A 22,950-nucleotide genomic window follows, 5' to 3' on the forward strand; every position below is an offset into this window, starting at 1 on the left:
TTGGATATATGCCTAAGAGTGGAATTGCTGGGTCTAGTGGTATATTAATTCCCATTTTCCTGAGGAATCTCCATACTGATTTCCAAAGAGGCTGTATGAGTCGGCACTCCCATCAGCAGTGAAGGAGTGTTCCTCTCTCTCCACATCCTCTCCAGCATAAATTGTCTTCGGTGTTTTTGATTTTAGCCATTCTTACAGGAGTAAGATGGTATCTCAGAGTTGTTTTTATTTGCATTTCCCTGATGGCTAAAGATGTTGAGCACTTTCTTAAGTGTCTCTTGGCCATTTTAGCCTCCTCTACTGAGAATTCTCTATTTAGCTCTGCACCCCACCTTTTAATTGGATCCTTTGGTGTTTTGGAGACTTGTTTCTTGAGTTCTTTGTAAATTTTGGAGATTAGCTCTCTGTCAGATGTAGGGTTAGTGAATATGTTTTCCCATTCTGTGGCCTGCCTTTTTGTCTTTTTGACTGTGTCCTTTGCCTTACAGAAGCTTTTTAGTTTCAGAAGGTCCCATTTGTTAATTGTCAATCTCAGTGCCTGTGCCACTGGTGTTATGTTTAGGAAGTGGTCTCCTGTACCAACTCGTTGAAGAGTATCTCCCACTTTCTCTTCTAAAAGTTTCAGTGTGGCTGGATTTATGTTGAGATCTTTGATCCATTTGGACTTAAGTTTTGTACAAGGCAATAAACATGGATCTATCTGCAGTCTTCTGCATACCAGTACCCAGTTATGCCAGCACCATTTGTTGAATGCTTTCTTCTTTCCTTTGTACAGTTTTAGCTTCTTTGTCAAAAATCAAGTGTTCATAGGTGTGTGGGTTAAAATTAGAGCTTTCAATTCGGTTCCATTGGTCTACCTGCTATTTTTGTGCCAATACCAAGCTGTTTTCAGGACTATAGCTCTATAATAGAGCATGAAGTCAGGTATGGTGATGCCTCCTGAAGTTCCTTTATTGTATAGGGATGTTTTAGCTATCCTGGGCCTTTTGTTTTTCCATATAAAGTTGATTAATCTTCTTTCCAGGTCCTTGAAGAATTGTGATGGAATTTTGATAGGGATTGCATTGAATCTGTAGACTGCTTTTGGCAAGATTGCCATTTTTATTATGTTGATCCTACCAATCCAAGAGCATGGGAGATCTTTCCATTTTCTGGTATCTTCTTTGATTTCTTTCTTTAAAGACACAAAGTTCTTGATATACAGGTCTTTAATTTCCTTGGTTAACATTATCCCCAGATATTTGATGCTGTTTTTGGCTATTGTAAAGGGTGATGTTTCTCTGATTTCTTTCTCAGTCACTTCATCGTCTGTATATAATAGGGCCATTGATTTTTTTGAGTTTACCTTGTATCCTGCCACATTGCTGAAGGTGTTTATCAGCTCTAGGAGTAACCTTGCGGAGTTTTTTGGGTCACTTATGTAAACTATCATATCATCTGCAAATAGTGAAAGTTTGACTTCTTCTTTTCCTATTTGTATCCCCTTTATCTCCTTTTGTTGTCTTATTGCTGTAGCTAGAACTTCAAGTACAATATTGAAGAGATATGGAGAGAATGGACACCCTTGTCTTGTTCCTGATTTTAGAGGAATTGCTTTGAGTTTCTCTCCATTTAGTTTGATGTTAGCTGTTGGTTTGCTGTATATTGCTTTTATTATATTCAGGTACATTCCTGTTATCCTTGATCTCTCTAGCACCTTTATCATGAAGGGGTGCTGGATTTTGTCAAAGGCTTTTTCAGCATCTAGTGAGATGATCATGTGGTTTTTCTTTTGCAGATTGTTAATATGGTGGATTACATTGATAGATTTTCTAATGTTGAACCATCCCTGCATTCCTGGGATGAATCCTACTTGATCATGGTGGATGATTTTTCTGATGTGTTCTTGAATCCAGTTTGCGAGTATTTTATTGAGTATTTTTGCATCAATGTTCGTGAGGGAAATTGGTCTATAGTTGTCTTTCTTAGGTGTGTCTTTGTGTGGCTTGGGTATCAAGGTAATTGTAGCCTCATAGAAAGAGTTTGGCAGTGAGTCTCCTACTTCTATTGTGTGGAATACTTTGAGGAGTATTGGAATTAGCTCTTCTTTGAATTTCTGGTCGAATTCTGCACTGAAGCCATCTGGGCCTAGGCTTTTTTTGTTTGGGAGACTTTTGATGACTGCTTCTATTTCATTAGGGGTTATAGATCTGTTTAGATTGTTTATCTGTTCTTGATTTAGTTTTGGCAAGTGATATCTATCCAGGAAATTGTCCATTTCCTTTAAATTTTCAAATTTTGTGGAGCACAGATTTTCAAAGTATGCCCTGATGATTCTCTGGATTTCCTCAGAGTCTGTTGTTATGTCCCCCTTTTCATCCCTGATTTTGTTAATTAGCATGCTCTCCCTCTGTTTTTTGGTTAGTTTGGACAGAGTTTTATCTATTTTGTTGATTTTCTCAAAGAACCAACTCTTTGTTTCATTGATTCTTCTCAGTGTTTTTCTTGTTTCTACTTGATTGATTTCAGCCCTCAATTTGATCATTTCCTGGCGTTTGCTCCTCCTGGGGGGTTTGCTTCTTTTTGTTCTAGAACATTCTGCTGTGCTATTAATTCTCTAGTATGACTGTTCTCCAGGTTTTTCATGTGGGCACTTAGTGCTATAAACTTTCCTCTCAGCACTGCTTTCAAAGTGTCCCATAAGTTTGTGTATGTTGTGTCTTCATTCTCATTGAAGTTGAGGAAGTCTTTAATTTTTTTTTTATTTTTTCCTTTACCCAGGGATGGTGCAATTGTGCATTGTTCAATTTCCATGAGTTTGTAGGGTATCTTCGATTTGTGTTATCGTTGAATTCTAATGTTAATGCATGGTGGTCTGATAAGATGTAGGGGGTTATTCCAATTTTTTTGTATCTGTGGAGATTTGCTATGTTTCCTATTATGTGATCAATTTTAGAGAAGGTTCCATGTAGTGCTGAGAAGAAGGTATATCCCTTTGTATTTGGGTGGAATGTTCTATAGATGTCTGTTAAACCCAGTTGGGTCATAACTTCTATTAATTCTTTTGTTTCTTTGTTAAGTTTCTGTCTGGAGGTCCTGTCTAGCGGTGAGAGTGGAGTGTTGAAGTCTCCTACTATTAGTGTGTGAGATTTTATGTGCATTTTGAGCTTTAGTAATGTTTCTTTCACGAATGTAGGTGCCTTTGTATTTGGGGCGTAGATGTTTAAAATTGAGACTTCGTCTTGATGTATTTTTCCTTTGATGAATATGAAGTGTCCTTCTTCATCTCTTTTGATTGATTTTAATTTGAAGTCTAATTTGTTAGATATTAGGATTGCTACACCCGCTTGTTTCTTGGGACCATTTGATTGGAAGTTCTTTTCCCAACCCTTTACTCTGAGATAACGTCTGTCTTTGATGGTGAGATGTGTTTCTTGTATGCAGTAGAAGGAAGGGTTCTGTCTTCGTATCCATTCTGCTAGTCTGTGTCTTTTTATAGGCAAGCTGAGGCCACTGACATTGAGGGATATTAATGACCATTGATTGGTGATCCTTGCTTGTGCTTGATTTATTGTTAGTGAAGTTATTTTGTGTAGTTTCTCCTCCCTTTTTCTTTTGGTGTTTTGTAAAGTGTGATTATATATTGCCTGTGTCTTTGTGAATGTAGTTATCTTCCTTGGCTCTCGGTTTTCCTTCTAGCATTTTCTGTAGAGCTGGATTCATGGATACGTATTGTTTAAATCTGGCTTTGTCATGGAATATTTTGTTTTCTCCATCTATGGCAATTGAGAGCTGTGCTGAATATAGTAGTCTGGGCTGGCATCCTTGTTCCCTTAGCGTTTGTAGGACATCTGTCCAGGATCTTCTGGCTTTCATCGTTTCCATTGAGAAGTCAGGTGTAATTCGGATAAGTCTGCCTTTGTATGTTACTTGGCCTTTTTCTTTAGCTGCTCTTAATATTTTCTCTTTACTCTGTAGGTTTGATGTTTTGATTATTATATGGCGAGGTGACTTCTTTTTCTGGTCAAGTCTATTTGGTGTTTTGTAAGATTCTTGTACTTTCATAGGCATATCTTTCTTTAGGTTAGGGAAGTTTTCTTCTATGATTTTGTTGAATATGTTTTCTGTACCTTTAAGTTGAATTTCTTCACCTTCTTCTATACCTATTATTCTCAGGTTTGGCTTCTTCACGGTGTCCCATATTTCCTGCATATTTTGTGTTAAGGATTTGTTGGTTTTGAGATTTTCTTTGGTTGACGACTCTATATCCTCTAATGAGTCTTCAACACCTGAGATTCTCTCTTCTATCTCTGGTATTCTGTTGGTGATACTTGCATCTGTAGTTCCTGATCGTTTACCCAGCTTTTCTATTTCCAGCATCCCTTCATTCTGTGTTTTCTTTATCGTTTCTATTTCAGCTTTCAATCCTTCAACTGTTTGAGTTGTTTCCTTCATTTTTTTTCGTTGTTCTTTCTTGGTGCTCTTTAGATTCTTTGAGAGATTTGTTTATTTCTTGAATTTTTCCCCCATTTCATGGATTTTTTGTTTGTTTTTTCTTCTATTTCTTTAAGGGATTTCCTCGTTTCTTCTTTGAGGGTCTCCATCATCTTCATGAAATAATTTTTATGGTCTGTCTCCTCTTCTTCGTCTATGTAGTGCTTTTCGGGTCTTGCTGGTGGTGGATCCCTGGATTCTGGTGGGGTCATGTTGGTGTTTCTATTGCTGAGTGATCTCTTATTCTGTCTTCTTCCCATCTCTTCTTTCAGTGGGTGCTGGTGGGGTCTTTCTGTCTCCACTGGTCTCCTTCCTTCCAGCAGCTGAAGCTGGGGATGCTGACATGGAGTTTGGGTCCTGGTAGGGCTGATGTCTTTCCTGAAGCTGGTCTCACTGGGGTTGGGGTCTTGGAATTGTTGACTTCTTTGCTGTGTGGGCAGGTCTCCTGAAGCTGTACTCGCTGGGGTTGGGGTCTTGGAAGGGCTGATGTCTTTCCTGAAGCTGGACTCGCTGGGGTTGGGGTCTTGGAGGGGCTGATGTCTTTCCTGTGTGGGCGGGTCTTCTGGATGCCGGGAACGGCCCTGAAGATCAAGGGGGATGGGGGAAGGGCGGGCGGTCCCCACCGGAGACCCAATCTCACCTGAAGCTGGACTCGCCGGCTTATGTCTTCTTAAAATGGACTGTGACCACTCTTCCCTTCTATTTATGGGTAGTGTTAAAGGTATTTAAAAATATCCAAGTGGAAAAAATTAGCATTTGGTCGTGTAGTATGGATGGATGAAGATATTTTATAAAGTAGGGATTCCATGGCCTTATGGGCAGTAGAGAATTGCTTAGATGCTTATTTCCAGGCATGGAGGAAACTTCCTAATGTACCTGGCTGAATGGATTGAAGAGCTTTGTGGAGACGAGCGAAGGAAAAGTATATAACATATGCAGCACTTTGCATCTTAGAAACCACCTACCCCTGAGGAACAATGAAACTGAGTACTTGTTCTCTCTTGGGTAGTCCAGCGCTGGTACAGTGGAGTGAACATGCTGACAATGATAGGGATTATGGGACACAGATTGGACTTCTCTCTGTATGGCTCATCTAGGTTCTACCAGTATCCAACACCAGGGACCCAAGCTGTGTCTCTAAGTTTCGTCTTTAGGATTCAAATTGTTTTCTATATGCTGCCTTTTGAAAGAGGCATGGCCAACGAGTAAAAAATGGCAGAATCTTTTATCTCATCTTCCTGAATCACCTAGCTCAGCAGATGTTAGAGGTTCTGTTAAATAGTTTTCTTAGGCACATACCCAGGGGCTTTGAACACTGTCCCCACTGGACGGTACCTGGTGAACTGGAGATCAGAATGTACCTGGAGCCAGCGAATGTGGAGTTTGGTCCTGGATGAGTTACCAATATTGTTGATGAACGTCAAGTAACTTCATCTTTCTTACATTCACACTCCATAATAAAAATTAATATTTAATTGATTTAGCGATCCTTTAAAAATTCAGTGATTTTTTTAAAAAATGTGAAACTTGGAGAAAAAATGGTTTTTAAAAAAAATAATTCCTGTTGACATATAAAAGGGAGTAACATGTTTTCATGGTAAAATTTAAATCACAGTGAAAGATATAAACTGATAAAAAATCCTTTGCTTTTTAACCCAGTTCATTTCCCTAAAGATAGTCCTTTAATAATCTCTATCAGCTTATGCATTTGTGATCAGAAATGAATATGCATATCAATATCCCCAGTGTGTGTCTTTTAAGAAAAAATTACTAAGAAATCAGCTATACCACACAGTATTCTCTATTTTACCTTTTTCCATAAGTTATATTATAAGAGATAATATAATTCTAGTTATTCTAGTTTAATTATTAGAAAGAAACATAATCAGGCTGGAAACATAGCTGATTATCAAAGCACTGTCTAGACTGCTTGGAACACTATGTTCAACCTTACACACACACACACACACACACACACACACACACACAGACAAACCACTTTTTTGTACACCGTTTCTACTTTCGTAATTCCTCTCTAGACTTTTAGATTATTTGATGCCTCTTATTTTTCTTTCACATTCTACAATAAACATTCTTATGTGAGTATATTGTATTGTAAACTTTTGACCCAATGGATAGATACACTTTCCATCTTTGTAAGTATTGAATCATTGCCTAGTTCTTCAAGGGCTGGTTGGCCAATAATGTCTGGTAAGGTGACTCTTAAATTGAATATTTCATATTAAGTCTTTTTAAAATTATGAATAAGTTGTAGCTATACTTTTTATATTCTGAGCTCAAACATTTTGCCTTAAATATTTGTTGAAAATGCCTTCTCCAAGTCTATGGATATTATTCTTATGGATATTATTTTTATCCTCGAATAAGAAAGCAGTTACCAGGTGCTCAAGTGAAGTGAAGCTTTATTGATGGAGTTTTTCTGTATATCACTCAAATGATGTCAGATTCCTCTCTTTTAGACAGACAGCCTCACTTGCTGCTAAAGGGAAGATGCTAATCTATGACTTTAAATCTAGTAGTGCAGTTTTAATTTGATGAACCAGAGTTTCATACATATATATTTAGGATAGTGATATCTTCTTGGTTAACTCTTACCCTGATGAGAACATTCATTTTAGTTTGAAGTCTGTTTTGACAGATTTTAGGATAATGGTACCTGCTTGATTCCTGGTCATACGTGAGTGGAGTACTTTTGTTCATCCTTTACTTTAGGAGAAAATGTCTTTAAAGCTAAGATGTGGTTCTTGTAGACAAAGATAGATGGGTCTCCCTTCTTAATCTATCTACATAGCCTGTATCTTTTGATGGGAATATTAAGGACGTTAGTATTTAAAGTTATTATTGAAATGTGTGTATTAACTGCAATAATTTTGTTGTTGAGTTTTGGTGTTGTTTGTGTCCTCAGTGGTACTTTGTGTTTTAGTATATAAGGCTTCACTTTTATTCCAGTCACTTGGTTATGCTCATTCCTCTCTTCAACCTGAAATATTGCTTCTTGCATTCTTTGTTTTTACATTTGGTTTGCTGAATGTGCGTTTTTAAGGCCGTTTATATCACAAGTTTTTCTTTTTCCTTTAAATATGGTGAATAGTTTTAGTGGGTATATTAGTCTAGGCTGGCCTTCATTATCTTTTAAGACTTCAAATGCATTGTTCCCTGCTCTTCTTCCTTTCAGACTTTCTATTAAGGAATCATTTATTCTTCTGATGAATCATTTAAGCATGATTTGCATTTTTCTTTTATAGCTTTCAATATACTTACTTTGTTCTGTATACTTAGTGTTTTAACCATAATATGCCATGTTGATTTTCTTTTCTGATTTTGTCTATTTGATATGCTGTGTGCTTAATTACCTGTATGGGTGTCTATTTCTTTAATTAGGGAAAGTTTTATTCTGTGATCTTGTTGAAGATCGGGTCTATGCCACTGACTTAGGACTCTTCTATGCGTATAATTTGATACATCACCCATTTCTTTGCTCTTTCCTGTGGATTTTCTAAATTTTTCATATTATTTCCTTATTTCATTTATGTCCTTTACTTTATCGTTATTGAGTTATTTTTAAAAATCTTAGACACTAAATTTTGTGCAATGTCTGATTCAAGAGTTGATTTTAATTTTTTTCTCTCTAATATTCAACCACATTTATGTAGTCTTTCTTCTTATTGTTGGCATACCTTATCAAAAATTCATTGACCAAAGATACATTGGCCTATTTTTTAACATACCATGTAAAGGCATGGATACCCAATCCTCACACTTATTATCCAAACATAAAAGCATTAGCTCTATCTTTTAAATCCCAATAACGCAGCTCTTTTGCTTACTGTAGCTGATGATGGCTTGAAATCAGGTGGGAAAAGTCTTCCTAGTCTTCCTTCCTTCTTCCCTTCCTCCTTCATTCTTTTCTTTTTCCTTTTACTCTTTCATTTTCACCCCGTGTGTTTTCGTTCTTCAAAATGCCCAGTCATTTCAGAACCTTTTGCATCCTACTATAAATTTTAGAACAATTTACCAAATTTCTTCAAAAGCCTTTTTGGACTTGAATCCTGCCTCCCCAAAAGAGAAAGTCCTTGTTGGCTGAAAGACAAGTAAGAAAGTGCTCAACATCCTTAGCCATCAGGGAAATGCAAATCACAACAACTCCGAGATACCATCTTACTCCTATCAGAATGTCTAAAATCAAAAACACCAATGACAGTTTATACTGGAGAGGATGTGGAGAGAGGGGAACACTCCTCCCCTGCTGGTATGAGTGTAAACTTGTACAGCCAGTTTGGAAATCAGTATTGAGATTCCTCAGGAAAATGGGAATCAGTCTTCCACAAGACCCAGGAATTCTGCTCTTAGGCACATACACAAAAGACACACGTTCATACAACAAGGACATCTGTCTAATCATGTTCATAGCAGCGTTATTTGTAATAGTCAGAACCTGGAAGCAACCTAGATACCCCACAACTGCATAATGGATGAAGAAATGAAGAAAATGTGGTACATTTAAACAATGGAGTACTACTCAGCGGGAAAAAAAAAATGGAATCTTGAAATTCGCAGGCAAATGGATGGCACTAGAAGAAACCATCCTGAGAGAGGTAACCCAGTCACACAAGACAAACATGGTATGTACTCACCCATATATAGATTTTAGACATAGAGCAAAGGATTAACAGCCTACAATCTATATCACCAGAGAAACTAGGAAACAAGGAGGACCCTAAGAGAGACATACATGTTTCCCCAGAGAAGGGGAAAGGTACAAACTCTCTTGATCTAATTGGGAGCACAGAGGGAGGGGACAGGGAGTTACAAGAAAGAAAAGGGAAAAGATGAGGGGAGAGAAGGACACGAGAGAGCAGGAAGATCAAGTCAGGGAAGAATACAGGAGAGCAAGAAAAGTGATACCATAATAGAGGGAGCCATCATAGGTTTAAAGAGCAATCTGGCACTAGGGAAATGTCCAGAAATCTACAAGGTTGACCCCCAACTAACAGTCTAAGCAATAGTCGAGAGGCTACCTTCAATGCCCTTCTCTGATGAGATTGATGACAACCTTATATGCCCTCTGAAAGCTTTGGTACAGTAGCTGATGGAAGCAGAAGCAGATACCCACAGCTAAACACTAAGCTGAACTCTGGAATCCAGTTGCAGAGAGGGAGGAGTGATGACCAAATGGGTCAAGACCAGGCTGGAGAAACCCACAGAAACAACTGACCTGAATAAGAGGTTGCTCATGGACCCCAAACTGATAACTGAGAAACCAACATAGAACTGTTCCAAACCCCCTGAATGAGGATGTTAGTTTGGAGGTCTGGTTAATCTATGGGGCCTCTGGTAATGGATCAATATTTATCCCTACTATACGAATGGACTTTGGGAGTCAATTCCACATAGAGGGACACTCTGTCAGACTAGACATACAGAGGAGGGCCTGCTCCAAATGATATGACAGACTTTGAAGATTCCCCTATGGAAGGCCTCATCCTCCCTGGGGAGCAAAACTGGGATGGGATAGAGGGTTGGGAGGAGGGGAAGGAGAGGGAACTGGGATTGACATGTAAAAGAGGCTTGTTTCTAATTTAAACTTAAAAAAGGAAAAAAGCAGACATAAAACAACATGCTGGGTGGTGGTAACCAGGTACCCGGGCGTGTTTGGTAAACAGAGACCTGAGTGTGTGGTGGTGAAGACGTTAAGGCAATGGAGTCATGGATCCTCTTCCCCCTTTTCTTAGTTTATGTAATGCTTACTTCTTTTCTGTGATTAAAAAAACTTTGCATTGGGGAAAATAAAATGCTCACAAATTGAAAAAAAAGAAAGTCATTGTTTAAAGGTCATGGCTTTTAGATATGGCCATCAAACTCCACCATCTGCTGTAATAACTGAATGGAGAATGACAGATTATTAAGGTAGCTGGGGAAGACAGAGACACATTATAGAAGTTTTTACAGAGAGCCATGCTTCCAGAGGAAAACAGATGTTACTCTCCCTATGACTATTAGGACCAGTGCCAATTTTGTTCATGTTTTAAAGAAACTTAATCTCAGATTTAATGGCATAACTCCTGACTCCTGAATTTGCTGCTAAATAGTTTTACACCTTTGGAAATAAAGTTGTTTAATACACTAGCTGTTTGTCACATGTGAAACTTAAAATTAAATGAAATGAAAATGCAGTTTCTCTGTTGCATAACACATAAGTGGCATTAGTTTTGTGCAGCTGGTCACTACCATGTTGAATAGTGCTGAAAAGGACTTTTATGATGGCTGAAAGTTCTAATTGACAGGCATTGGTTCATCCTTCCTGTCTTTGTTTTCTACTTTGTAAAAGGAGAGTACTCCTATGCTTCCCTACTGTCCTGAGCCTTGAAGGATGACACTGTACCCTCAGATGGGTAAGATTATGTTGTGTTATTTTTAAATGCCATAAAATTTCAGTGAAATATGGTCTCTGCAGTGCACCATGCTCAGTCCTTGATCTGGAAGCTGTTCACTGCAGCGAAGGAGAAAGAGGAGTGTGAGACTCAGCCTAGCATGGGGTGCTCCTTTGTCAGGGTACTGCTTGTCATGTATGTGTGCATGCCATGTTCAAGGGGAATTCATGGCCACATACAGCCTCCAGAGTATTGGTAACTACAAAATCTACAACATCACTGAGAAGCAAAATGGAAACCTTTGATGGACAGTAGAAACTACCACTATAATGCTTGCATTATATTCACATAAGTAAGAATTTGGTATTTCAATAATCATGCCCTACATAGGAGTACATACACCAGGAGAAATACTTGTTATGCACATATTGACATACACTAAAGTTGCTTAAGGGCCAATCAGGGAAGACCAAATGCCATTGTTGTAGCTGAACGTCAGCACAGAAAATTCATGCCCACTGCTCTCTGGATTGTTCTTCACAGAACTGCTCGATTGTGTCTGGCCAGAGTTCAGAGTTCTACCCTCTCCATTGTCTCCTTCCTTGTTTACATTTTAAAGAGTAATTCTAGTTTGTATTATTAAATGAAGACTCTTTTTTTTTAAAGCTGACTTATTGTTTGTAAAATTTGTATAAATGAAAATTAACAGTTCATATCCCCTGTTGCTTGGAGTCTTTATTAGGATCACCTTCATTTATTCCAGGAAGTTTTCACTGCACTAGGTTTCCACACTAAACTCCAAATGGCCCCCTCTGTTCCAGATGTCTTTCCCATGACTCTCTCTACCCTGTCTCCACTCACACCTGATCCCCAATTCCTGTCCCCACCTTTGCACAGTCTTCCTGTAAAATCTATTCTATTTTCCTCTCCCAGAAAGACACATGTGCTCCCCCATAGACCCGTCTTCTTTACCTAACCATTCTGGGTCTACAGATTATAGCTTGGTTGTCATTTACTTAATATCCAATATCCATTTATAAAAAACACATACCATATTTCTCTTTTTGGGTCTGGAATACTCCACTCAGAATATTTTTTTTCTATTTGCTTCCATTTGCCTGCAAATTTAATGTCATTTTTAACAGCTGAATAATATTCCACATTTTCTTTATCTAGTCTTTAATTGAGGGGCATTTAAATTGTTTCCAGTTTCTGACTATCATGAGTGGAGCCACAATGAAAACAGTTGAGCACGTGTCTTTGTGGTTGGATGGAACCTGCTTTGGGCATATGCCAACAGTGGTATAGCAGCTGGGTCTTGAGGTAGATTGAGTCTCAATTTCCTGAGAAACTTCCATGTTGGTTTCCATAATGACTGTACAAGTTTACGCTCCCATTTTGTTGCCTGGTGAGACTAGGTTGTTGGCTAAAGAGGTCTCGTGGAAGCTCCCAAACAATGCAGGCTGTTGCTAGGGCAAAGGGTTGCTCTCCAAAACTGACAGCAAGTCTCCACTGATGAGGATAATACTTACACAACTCACTGAACATGAAGAAGTCAAGTTAGTGCCTACATGGAAGCTTAACCTGTATGGTCTAGTCTCTTTGTTGCAGGAAGGTATTCTGAGGGTACCAAAATATAAATATGGATACCAACCCAACCACAAAACCTTTGACCTACAATCTGTCCTACCTGCAAAATATGCTCTGGCAATAGTGGCACAGAACTTGTAGGAGCAGCCAATCAATGTCTGATTTGACTTAAGGCCCACTCCATGAGAAGAAAGCCATGCCCAATATTACCTGAGTAACCAAGGACCAGAGACTAGATAGTCTAGAGACCTGGAGTAAAACAAAATACTACTTCTCTAAAAAATAAAAAAAACAAGTAAAAAACCCCATATCAATAAAATGACTCCTAATGATATTTTGCTATATTCATAAACCAGTGCCTTATCCATTCATCATCAGAGAAAATTTCTCTTTCAGCAGATAGGAACAAATAGAGACACACCACCAGGTATTATGTATAGAGATATTATGTAGAGAGAAAGTCTAAATTGGAGGTCTCCTTCAAATGCCTTCCTTCAAAACTCAGAAGGTGAGGTGGAATGTAAGAGCCAGAGGGAGTGGAGGACACCAGGAGCATAACAGCTTCTGAATCAACTAAACAGAACATGCATGAACTCTCAGAGATTGAATTGGCGAGCACAGGGCTTACATAAGTCTATACTAGGTCCTTTGAGTATATACTATGTTATTAACTGATTGCATTTATAATACACTTGATTGTGAGAAAGAGTGGGGTCTCTGACTCTTGTGCCTGCTTCTAGGACTTTTTTCCTTCTGTTGTGTTGCCATGTCTAACTTCAGTGTGGTCCTTTTAACATCATTGTATTATATTTTATTTTGTCATGTTTGGTTATTATATCTTAGAAGCCCATTCTTTTCTAAAGAGAGACAGAAAGGGAGTGGATCCTGAGAGAGGGAAGGTTGGGATGAAACAGGAGGAGTAGATGAAAGGGAAACTATAATTAGGATATATTATATGTTAAAAGAATCTATTTTCAATAAAAGTGAAAAATGGGAAAATTATGTAACATCATTAAGATGTTTGTGAAGACAAAAAATAAAAATCACAATTTAAAAGAATTTTTGAATCGATTACAGGTGATTACAGATAATCCAAGTCCAATAGTTGGGGTGATAGTTGTCTAGAATGTAAATTATAATAATTCAAGAAACTATACGTTTAATGAGTGCCCTGGGCCATCAGTTTCCATCTGTACAACTGGCAGATTTGTAAGATCAATGAAAAAGTTGTGTATTTGACTGGTAATTAAGCTGGTGCAGGAGTAACCTGGGCTATAAGTTATTTCTCCAGTCTCTTGCTTGTGGTGATGTGAATTTCATAAGACTTAGATTATAGCTCCTTTTTCCATTTTGCTAAGCACTGGGATAGAGACCAGGGATGTGATAGGAGACTTGAGTTTCTCAGTGACATATATTAATCATAGCTGGACTAGACGACAATATGACCTCTAAAGTCCCAATATGCAGAAACTGATGGAACTGTATACCATCAAATGTGTCATACCATCAAATGTGCTATACCATCAAATGTCTTGAAAGGCATGGTGGTTACTGTGCGTAACTTAAACTGAAATCTAAGACAAAAGCCAATGATTTTAGTCTACTGATGATCCTAACCTTCTGAAGTAAGTTTCTTCATCTATGAAGTGGGAGTGATAAATAATGGTATTTACCTCATAAATCTGTTGAGAATGTCAATAATACAATGGACAATGACTATTAAAATCTGTGAGTTACCACACTTCTGTTCCTACCCTCCCCATACACATGATTTTTCTGAAGGATAGACTGTAATGCCACATCTGTAGCCAAAATTGTACTAAATGTGTGACAAAAAGGTTAACTTTATCAAGTCAATTTTTATTTCTAATCTGATTTTAGGTAAATATAACCATGAATCTCAAGAAAGATGGATTGTTTTGCAAGAGCATTGTCAAAAGGCAATCATATAGGCATTAACCAGGGAGGATTCTCAGAGTATATTAAATCCTGTAGCAATCTAGAATAACCTCTTGAAGCTTTCAGTAGAACTGGCATATGTAACCAAGGTCAACAAAATCGTTCCTAGACCCCTCTATCTCCTAGTAAGTAAATCTAAAACATGTTGTAAATCAACCAGGTAAATATTTTGAAGTTTATGAGGATTGTATTTTCCTTGGGAAGAATTTAGAGACCTCTGGCAACCCAGGTAATTAGACTCATTCCAGCTTCAAAGAGCGCTAGCTTTGATTTAGTTTTGAAAACTCTCTGAAATCCCAGCAATTGTGGCATTGTTTTATTGAGTGTTTATCTATGCTATCAATATGCAGATCAAAGTAGATCAATGTACATTCTAGTACCCAGAAAGTGATTAATGATTTTACATCTGTGATGTGCAGGAAAAAAAGAATACATATTTTCACTGGAAAAGATTCATTGTGCATGGAGAGTGGCTTCAGAAAAACCTCTCCAACTACTGTTCTAAACACTGACTAAAGTCACTTTAAAGATGGCTTTAGATTCGCATATATTTTTTTTTCTTACGATTGTTCTACTTTTTTGTTAAAACATTTACCTTTATTACACTCATTTTGTCAGTGAAGAAAACTTACTTTGCTTTTTATAGAAGAAACTGAACAGCTTTTCTGTGCTTTTTTTCTTTTCTTTCAGGTAGACCCTGTCATAAATGCCAGCTATTAAATTTAAAAAGAACATACCTCCTCAGAATCAAGGAGAAATTTTATTCTACTGATGGAACTTTCCCCAAAGACAATTCATGCCTATCTTTCCGGAGAAAACAATACATCTGCAAAAAGATAAACAATCTTGCTTCTTGTCTCCATCCTTAATTTTAAGTTCACACACTCTCATTGTAAATATGTAGCTGTATCAGAATATCCTACTACACAGAATTAACACTGTAACTTTCTAAAGCTATCACCATTTTTGTCTTTTTCCAGATTCAGCAGCATAAATGATGCAGCCTTAAACTATCTCAAAGTACTTATAAAATGGCTTTAAACTTGGGGTGTTTTTTTTTTCATTTAGCCAAATTTTGTTTGTACTTCTAACATCTAGATTGCTAGCTATAAACTCATTTTATGGCAGAAACTAATTTCTGTATAATTATTCAGAGATCAAAGCAATGCAATGAATGGTATTGATCTCTGTATTCTCTTCCTAACTTGACTGGATTAGGATGACCTGAGGGGTGACAAGTTAAAAAGGAAACAAGGAGGAAGAGAGAGAGAGAGAGAGAGAGAGAGAGAGAGAGAGAGAGACAGAGAGACAGAGAGACAGAGAGAGACAGAGAGAGACAGAGAGAGACAGAGACAGAGAGAGACAGAGAGACAGAGAGACAGACAGAGACAGAGATAGACAGAGAGAGACAGAGACAGAGAAACACAGAGAGAGAGACACATAGAGAGAGGAAGAGAGAGAGACAGAGGGAATCTGAAGATCACAGTTAGTTTGCTTCTTGTAAAGAGTTCAGAAACAAGGAGGATAAGGCACATCTTAGAAACTATCAGTTTCTCAAAATGTCCATTACAAACTATAATATACTTACTAAGAAAAGTAAATAAAATATGTGATGTATTTTCTAAGTTCTGTTATCACCTCCAACTCCTAAAACCAATAAAGTATTTTATTGTATTTCAATTTAAATGAATGCAGTTAGTCATGTTAAAAGTATAGACTTGAAGGTAACTTTGTTCAAAATTCTGTCCTTTGCAAATTCATTCTACTTTAAGCTCATGTCATGTTATAGCATCTTATATGGATTTGAAGCATTAACTCAAAGGAAGTCCACTTCCTTCTGGAATCAAGTTGTTTGCTCCATATTCAAACCACAAGGAGAGGCTGTTGCCTTTGCCTGTAGACTAGCAATCTGTAAGTCTAGAGTACTAGAAAGAAACCCAGAGAATGTAGGACATTACTAAACTCAGCTGGGGACAAGAAAACATATTCTTTTCATCCTTACAGGTGACGACACTGTTTTCCTATTTTTCCACTTGCTACTTGAGTAGCTTAAGCCTTGAATCAAGTGTGGGAGAACAGTTGATTGCTCTATTCACATTAGGGCTTGTCTCACCGGGGTCACAAAGAGATTCACGTTTTTTAGTGTCCACGCATACAGGAGTCAGAAATGAAGACCACAACTGAGTCTGTACTATTCAACTGTATTTAACTACTTCTTGGTAGAAGATCTTGCAGTCTGCTGAGCAACCTTCCCAGTCCTACAAGCTTGGCTTCCAAATGGCTGAGAGATGGGATGTCTTTGCTTTGGCAATCAGCTAATGCGTCCTTGTCTCATCTTTCCAGTTGTCTTATGCATGGTAAAAATGATCAAAACATTTCAAGATTCACTTGGACAAAGGGTCTGATGTTCACATCCTTATTTGGCTAAGTAGAAATGCATTGAGATCATCCTTACTCTGAGAAATCTCCCCTCTTAATTTCTCTCTTATATTATACACCCAATGCAATTATTCTTGCAAAATGAACAAATGCATGACTTTAAGTATCTTGTTCTGAGAGGAGTTATCTATATTAAATCATGTTTCCTGATAGTTTTTGAGGCTATTGTGAGTTGGAATGTTTCATGATCTCTTTCCCAGTGTGTTTGTTAGTGTATGAAAAAGGCTATTAATTTCTTTTCTTTGTACATAACCATATGTTTAATTATGGGAAGAAACATTTGTACAGAAGAAATAAAGCTTCACAGACAGTTGTATTTTACAAAGCATAGATGGCAACATGGCATTTTTTGTCATATTTTTAAAGTTCTAATTTATTTTGAATACATTCTTCTTGGTATTTTAATGAGTTCTTTAAGTGTTTCATATAATGTTTTTTGATTATAGTCATGCTCCCCTGGCCCAGTTTATCCACAAAGGCTGACTTTTATATGTTAATTCTGTGTCCTCCTACATAAATAGGCACATGGTTTTATGTGCTTTGGCTAAATTTTGTTTTCTTTCCACTTGCTTCTTTACTATAAGAATAAATATTATTATGGAAAATAAAAATGTATCACATTCTTTACCTGGAAAGCCTAAGAAGCTATTTCAGGAGAGAAGTTGAAACTTGGACACAAGGCCACAGAAAACACTCTCTCTCTCTCTCTCTCTCTCTCTCTCTCTCTCTCTCTCTCTCTCTCTCTCACTCTCTCTCTCTCTCTCTCTCTGTGTGTGTGTGTGTGTGTGTGTATGTATGTATGTATGTATGTTCACACCTGTGGAGGCTGGGGTTGATGTTGAGTATCTGCCAGTATTGTGGTTCACTTAATTTTGGAGACAAAGACTTTCATTGAGTCTGTACTTTACTGATTGGCAAGACTGGCTGGACAATGGGTCCCTTGGATCCTCATGTCTCAGCCATTTTAGTGATGGATTACAGCTATGGGCTATAACATTTGACTTTTTACATGGATATTTGGGGTCAAAACTCAGCTTCTCATACTCTTATAGAAGCCACTTTACCAATGGAGCCATATCCCCAGGCCTTTGAGGACAATTTCTATGTAGCAAAGTGCACCATCTGGGTGAGACACTGTAGTCAGTTTTCTGTCCCACCTTGTCCTATGGCCGCTTTGCCTCAAATGAACACACAGAGACAAGTATTTATAAACTTTTTGGCTGATGGCTTAGGCTTCTTACTGGCCAGCTCTCTATTAATTATTAATCTATAACTATTAATCTGTGTAGTTCTACATTGCCTTGTCTTACTGGAGAATTTCTGGTGTCCTGTCTTCCCAGCAGCTACATGGTATCTCTCTGAAAACCTCTCTTAGTCCTCTGCCCAGAATTCTCCTTGTCTCATAGCCCTGCCTATCCTTCCTGCCTGGCTCGAGGACAATCAGTGTTTTACTCATCAGCCAATATGACAAACATATGGACAGAAGGATATCCCCCATCAAGGCACTACACTATACTATATTGTACTGCACTTTACTATAGTATACTGTACTATACTGTATGTGTGTATGTGTGTAGAAATATAGCATCAGCAATAAAAATACAAGGTTTTTAAATTAACGCTCAACTCAGCTTCCTAAAATTCTTGGAACACTCAATTCTAAATGGTCTCGCTTGATTCTGGGTGAAAGAATTTTTCTTTTTCTTTCTGTCCCTCTTGCATAAGCCCAAAGCTCCTTAGTTCCCTCCTCCAATCCCCTGTATCTCCCAACTTGATCTGTTTATTCTAGGGATCATGTTATCATCTGAGAATATTAAGGTAATCTTCCTCCTCCATTTCTGGGGTTATAAAATGTGCACCATGGATCTTCTGCACTTAGCAAATTCTGCCTTGTAGAAAAGATTCAGAGAAAGCAATTACTGCTTTTCTTGTCACACAAACAATTGCTAATTAAGAATAATGTCTCATAATGGAAATCACATGCTTTTTTATCAGCAGACCAAGGCTCAAGTTCTAATTTTAATTCTTACTAGCTAGGTTATCTTACTCAAATAAATTTAGTCACTAACAATTGAGGTCCTTATGGAGTTAACTAGGAATGATCATTATAGTGACTTTACAATACAGGGTGTGTAAGTGTGTGTGTGTGTGTGTGTGTGTGTGTGTGTGTGTGTTGTTTTCAATTACAAGGAGCCATATGAATGCCATTAGTTGTTTTCCAATTTTTACTAGCTGAGTTTCCTTGTAAAAATACATTAACTACCAATAATTGGGGTCTTCATCTGTTAAATGGGGTTGATAATTATTCTGACCTCACAATAAGGAGTGTGTATGCATCTAATTGCAAGGAGTTTGGTGAATGATAGTTATTAGTGCTTTTCTTTCGGATGCTTTTGAGTCAGTTCATCAAGTTCAATGAAGAAGAAAATTATGTTTGCATTTTCTTGCAAAATCCTATGCGTACACTTTCAGTGTTTTCCTAGCAATCTTGTTCTGTCCTGAGAGAGTGTGGGAGGGTGCTAGCCTGCTGAAATACTTCTCCTCTTCTGAGACTCTCTCAGACTTTGCATTTTAGTTCACTTATCTCTTGCCCTCTCTCTGAATTCTTATCAGTGTGCCCATCTTTCAACTCACTTGCATGCATCCCAAATTAAAAACCAATCAAAACACTTTCCAGCGGTGACGACCTCCCTATGAGAACATGCCTCTTGCAAAGGATCTCCTTCATCCCTCTCCAGTGGAGGAGAAGAGGAAACACAAGAAAAAGCGCCTGGTGCAGAGCCCCAATTCCTACTTTATGGATGTCAAGTGCCCCGGATGCTATAAAATCACCACGGTCTTTAACCATGCACAAACGGTAGTGTTGTGTGTTGGCTGCTCCACTGTCCTCTGTCAGCCTACGGGCGTAAAAGCAAGGCTGACAGAAGGATGCTCCTTCAGGAGGAAGCAGCACTGAGAAGCACCTGATTCAAGATGCGTGGAAACTATCCCAATAAACACATTTTGGATAAAAAAAAAACAATCAAAACACCACCCATGAAGGATAACTTTATAAACATAGCCTGAAGAAAGTACTAGCAAGACTGGGCAGCTTGTACAGTGTGTTGCTATTCAACTACTGCAGGAGAAAGGGCATTTAGGTTAAAAGAGTTATGATTTAACATTATATGGAATATATATGTGCCCTCTGACATCTGTACTCACAAGGTCAAAATCAAGCCAGTAGCTAGGAAATGCATATTATGGGGATAAAAGTGATTTGTTCTTTGACTTTGACCATTAATTATTATTAACTGCCTTGGTAGTAGTTTTATCTACTAATATTTCCCCAGGAAAATAGCTGTTTAAGTCAGTAAAATGACTAAATCCATAACTCTGGTGTCATTATTCTCCAATGATGGAGATTCTAATTTTATTCATGTACTACTTCAGTTCAGGAAATTAACTGATGAGTCCATTTGTTTTAGGTAAATAATTGTTAAGTACAGATGTGTAGCAAGACTTTTGAATTAAAAAGAACATTACTTCATCTCCCTTTGAGACTTGACATTTTATTAATATAATAGATGTAGAGTCGGATTATGTGAGACTGCCAATACACAAGCCACATTAAGTGAACAATACTTGTTTCATATGTCTTGGAGGCCTATTCATTAGGCCAGAAATAGGGCAAAAAAAGAGTCCTGATCCATCCTGATAAATGGAGAAATGGCTTTTTTGAGGCTGTCTTCATAGGGGTCGTGTTGTGGAGGTTCTTTGTCTCGGCTGGTCTTGTCGCCCTTCAGCCCAAATGAATACACTGATGCTGTATTAATTATAAAACGGTTGACCAGTAGCTTGGGCTTCTTATTGGCTATATCTGTCTTAATTATTATCCCATAACTACCAATCTATGTATTTTCATGTGGCCTTGGCTTACCAGAGAATTCTTGAACTGGTTACTCCTTTGGCAGCCTACATGGCAACTCCTTCTGGCAGGCTTTCTCTGCTACCTTCCCAGAATTCTCCTCTTCTCCTAGTCCTGCTTATCTTCCTGCTTCATTGGTCAAAGAGTGTTTTATTCATTAACCAATAATAGAAACATATAAATCGAAGGGCAAACCCTATCAGGGTGGAGTTGCCAGTGCTTGAGGACAACAGATTGTCTGAAGCTCTTATTTGCTTGCTGACTGCAGGTTTTAGCCTGCTTGGATCTCTACCATAAATATTATCTTCCTTTTCTCTTGGCTGTGGCTTTCAGCACTGGATGTCAGGGTAGCAGTGGGAAGACAGTTCAGGCAAACTTGACATTGTTATTTTATTAAGCCTTCACAAGGAAGAAACAACATTGTTGGTGAATTGACTTAATTACCCTAGTTGGCTTGAACCTAGGTGATACACAGAGTAAAAATATTTAGAAAACTGTTTTTATAACCTAGAGATTTTATTCCTTACCTTAAATCATTGTCTTAGGGTCAGTCTGACATTTGCTTGTTTTCTGTTTTAACCTAACAGAAACAGTTGTGTAACCCCAGAGAATGTGTTTAAATTCTTTAAGCCTAATTACTTGATTTTAAAAATTATTGTCTTACTAATTGTGTGTGTGGGTGTGAGTGGGTGAGCGTGTTTGTGTGTGTGTGTGCGCGCACACACGTGAGCACTTGCACATGCTTATGTGTGGATGCAAACAACAAGACTAAATCAGAACCTGACCTACAGGAGACTTCAATATATACAATTATTTTCTATTTTAAATAATCATATCTTTAGTGGTTGTCTGAGTTTGGCCCTGAAAATTTGTAACACATTTTCACTAAGCAAATAGTGTGGTTTCTTTGATATAGACATTGTGAATGATAGCAACTTAATCAGATTATTGCCTATATGAGACTAAGAGCTGAGATGAAGTAGATTAGTTTCAGCTGCAATTTAATAACACTACCGATTTGACATCATAGAAATGTGCTATCAAGGCTAGCCAATGAAGAATATAGAAATAGCAGTGTTCTATCATATTAATCATTGTTCCCTCCCTCCAGCCACTCCCAGAATCAGACCTGCTTATTAAGGTTCAGATGCTTGTGGTGGAGCATTTCTTCTGAGTTTAGAGGCTTTGAAATGAGATATGTAGCATTTGCAGGATCTCACAGAAAGGTGATGGAACCGATGAAGTGTTGCGTAAATGGATCTGTGACCACCAAGTGGAGCCATAGTGATTGATGTTCAGAGAGCTGTGAGAGTCTCGGGAGAAACGACAAGTCTGCAGTGGATAACATGCATGTAATTGTTTCAACAGCAGTAATGTTTTGATTCTCCACTGAGTGAACTGGAAGAGGCTTGTTCTTGATATAAATCTAGGTATGACTCTCAGATGCATTTCCTGAGTTCAGCTATGAATGAAAGACTATGTGTGAGATTCTTTCTCAAGAAAACTTTTCATAAAAGGACACACAATCTGCCTGAAACTTATGGAAACATTTTGCCCAGTTGCAATGTTTTTTTCCATTACAAGTAGTGAGGAAAATATTTAGGTATGTGCTTCAAAGAATGCTTTATTTAAAAAATATTTTTGATATTATAATTATGTAATTTCTCCCTTCCCTTTTCCTGCCTCAAAACCTTGCCATATATATCTCTACACTTTTTAAAATTCATGGTATCTTTTTTACATGTAGGAAAATTAATCTTCCCCAGGGAAGAGTATGTCGATTGGTTATCCAATGCCAAATAATCAGCCTGAAAACATATATTTTTATAACATTATGCAGACTGAAAAGGATATACTTAGGTATTTAGGAATATATGTGTATTTATATATGCATATATATATATATGAATGTACATATCAGGAGCACACACACATATTTGCTTATGGTTATATATAAATTTTCCTTGGATAAGTTTCTGTTGATAAAAATATTCTAAACCTACTGATCTGGTAAGTGACCCAAAGTTTTGCCTTCTCCTATCACAAACAAAAGGAAACTGTGTGCCTTTCTCTGGAATCTTTTCCCTGCTCACCTCATTCTTAGTGCTATCCTGTAAAGAAAATATTCCTATTTCTGTCTTCTGGATGGAAAAACAGAAGCTCGTGGAAATTAGATTATTCTTGTACTAG

At 37.7% G+C, this 22,950-nt stretch overlaps 1 protein-coding gene across 1 annotated transcript; it reads left to right on the plus strand.

Moving 5' to 3' along the window:
- The first annotated feature begins 19,553 nt into the window (after window positions 1–19,553).
- LOC121138998 (40S ribosomal protein S27-like) lies at window positions 19,554–19,872 on the plus strand. Its single transcript, XM_040741989.1, has one exon. The coding sequence runs from the start codon at window positions 19,555–19,557 to the stop codon at window positions 19,807–19,809; it is 255 nt and encodes an 84-aa protein (XP_040597923.1). The 5' UTR covers window position 19,554; the 3' UTR covers window positions 19,810–19,872.
- The last annotated feature ends 3,078 nt before the right edge of the window (window positions 19,873–22,950 follow it).

This window comes from Mesocricetus auratus, unplaced genomic scaffold (assembly GCF_017639785.1).
Source record: "Mesocricetus auratus isolate SY011 unplaced genomic scaffold, BCM_Maur_2.0 Super-Scaffold_6730, whole genome shotgun sequence".
In the NCBI taxonomy this organism is placed as follows: domain Eukaryota; kingdom Metazoa; phylum Chordata; class Mammalia; order Rodentia; family Cricetidae; genus Mesocricetus; species Mesocricetus auratus.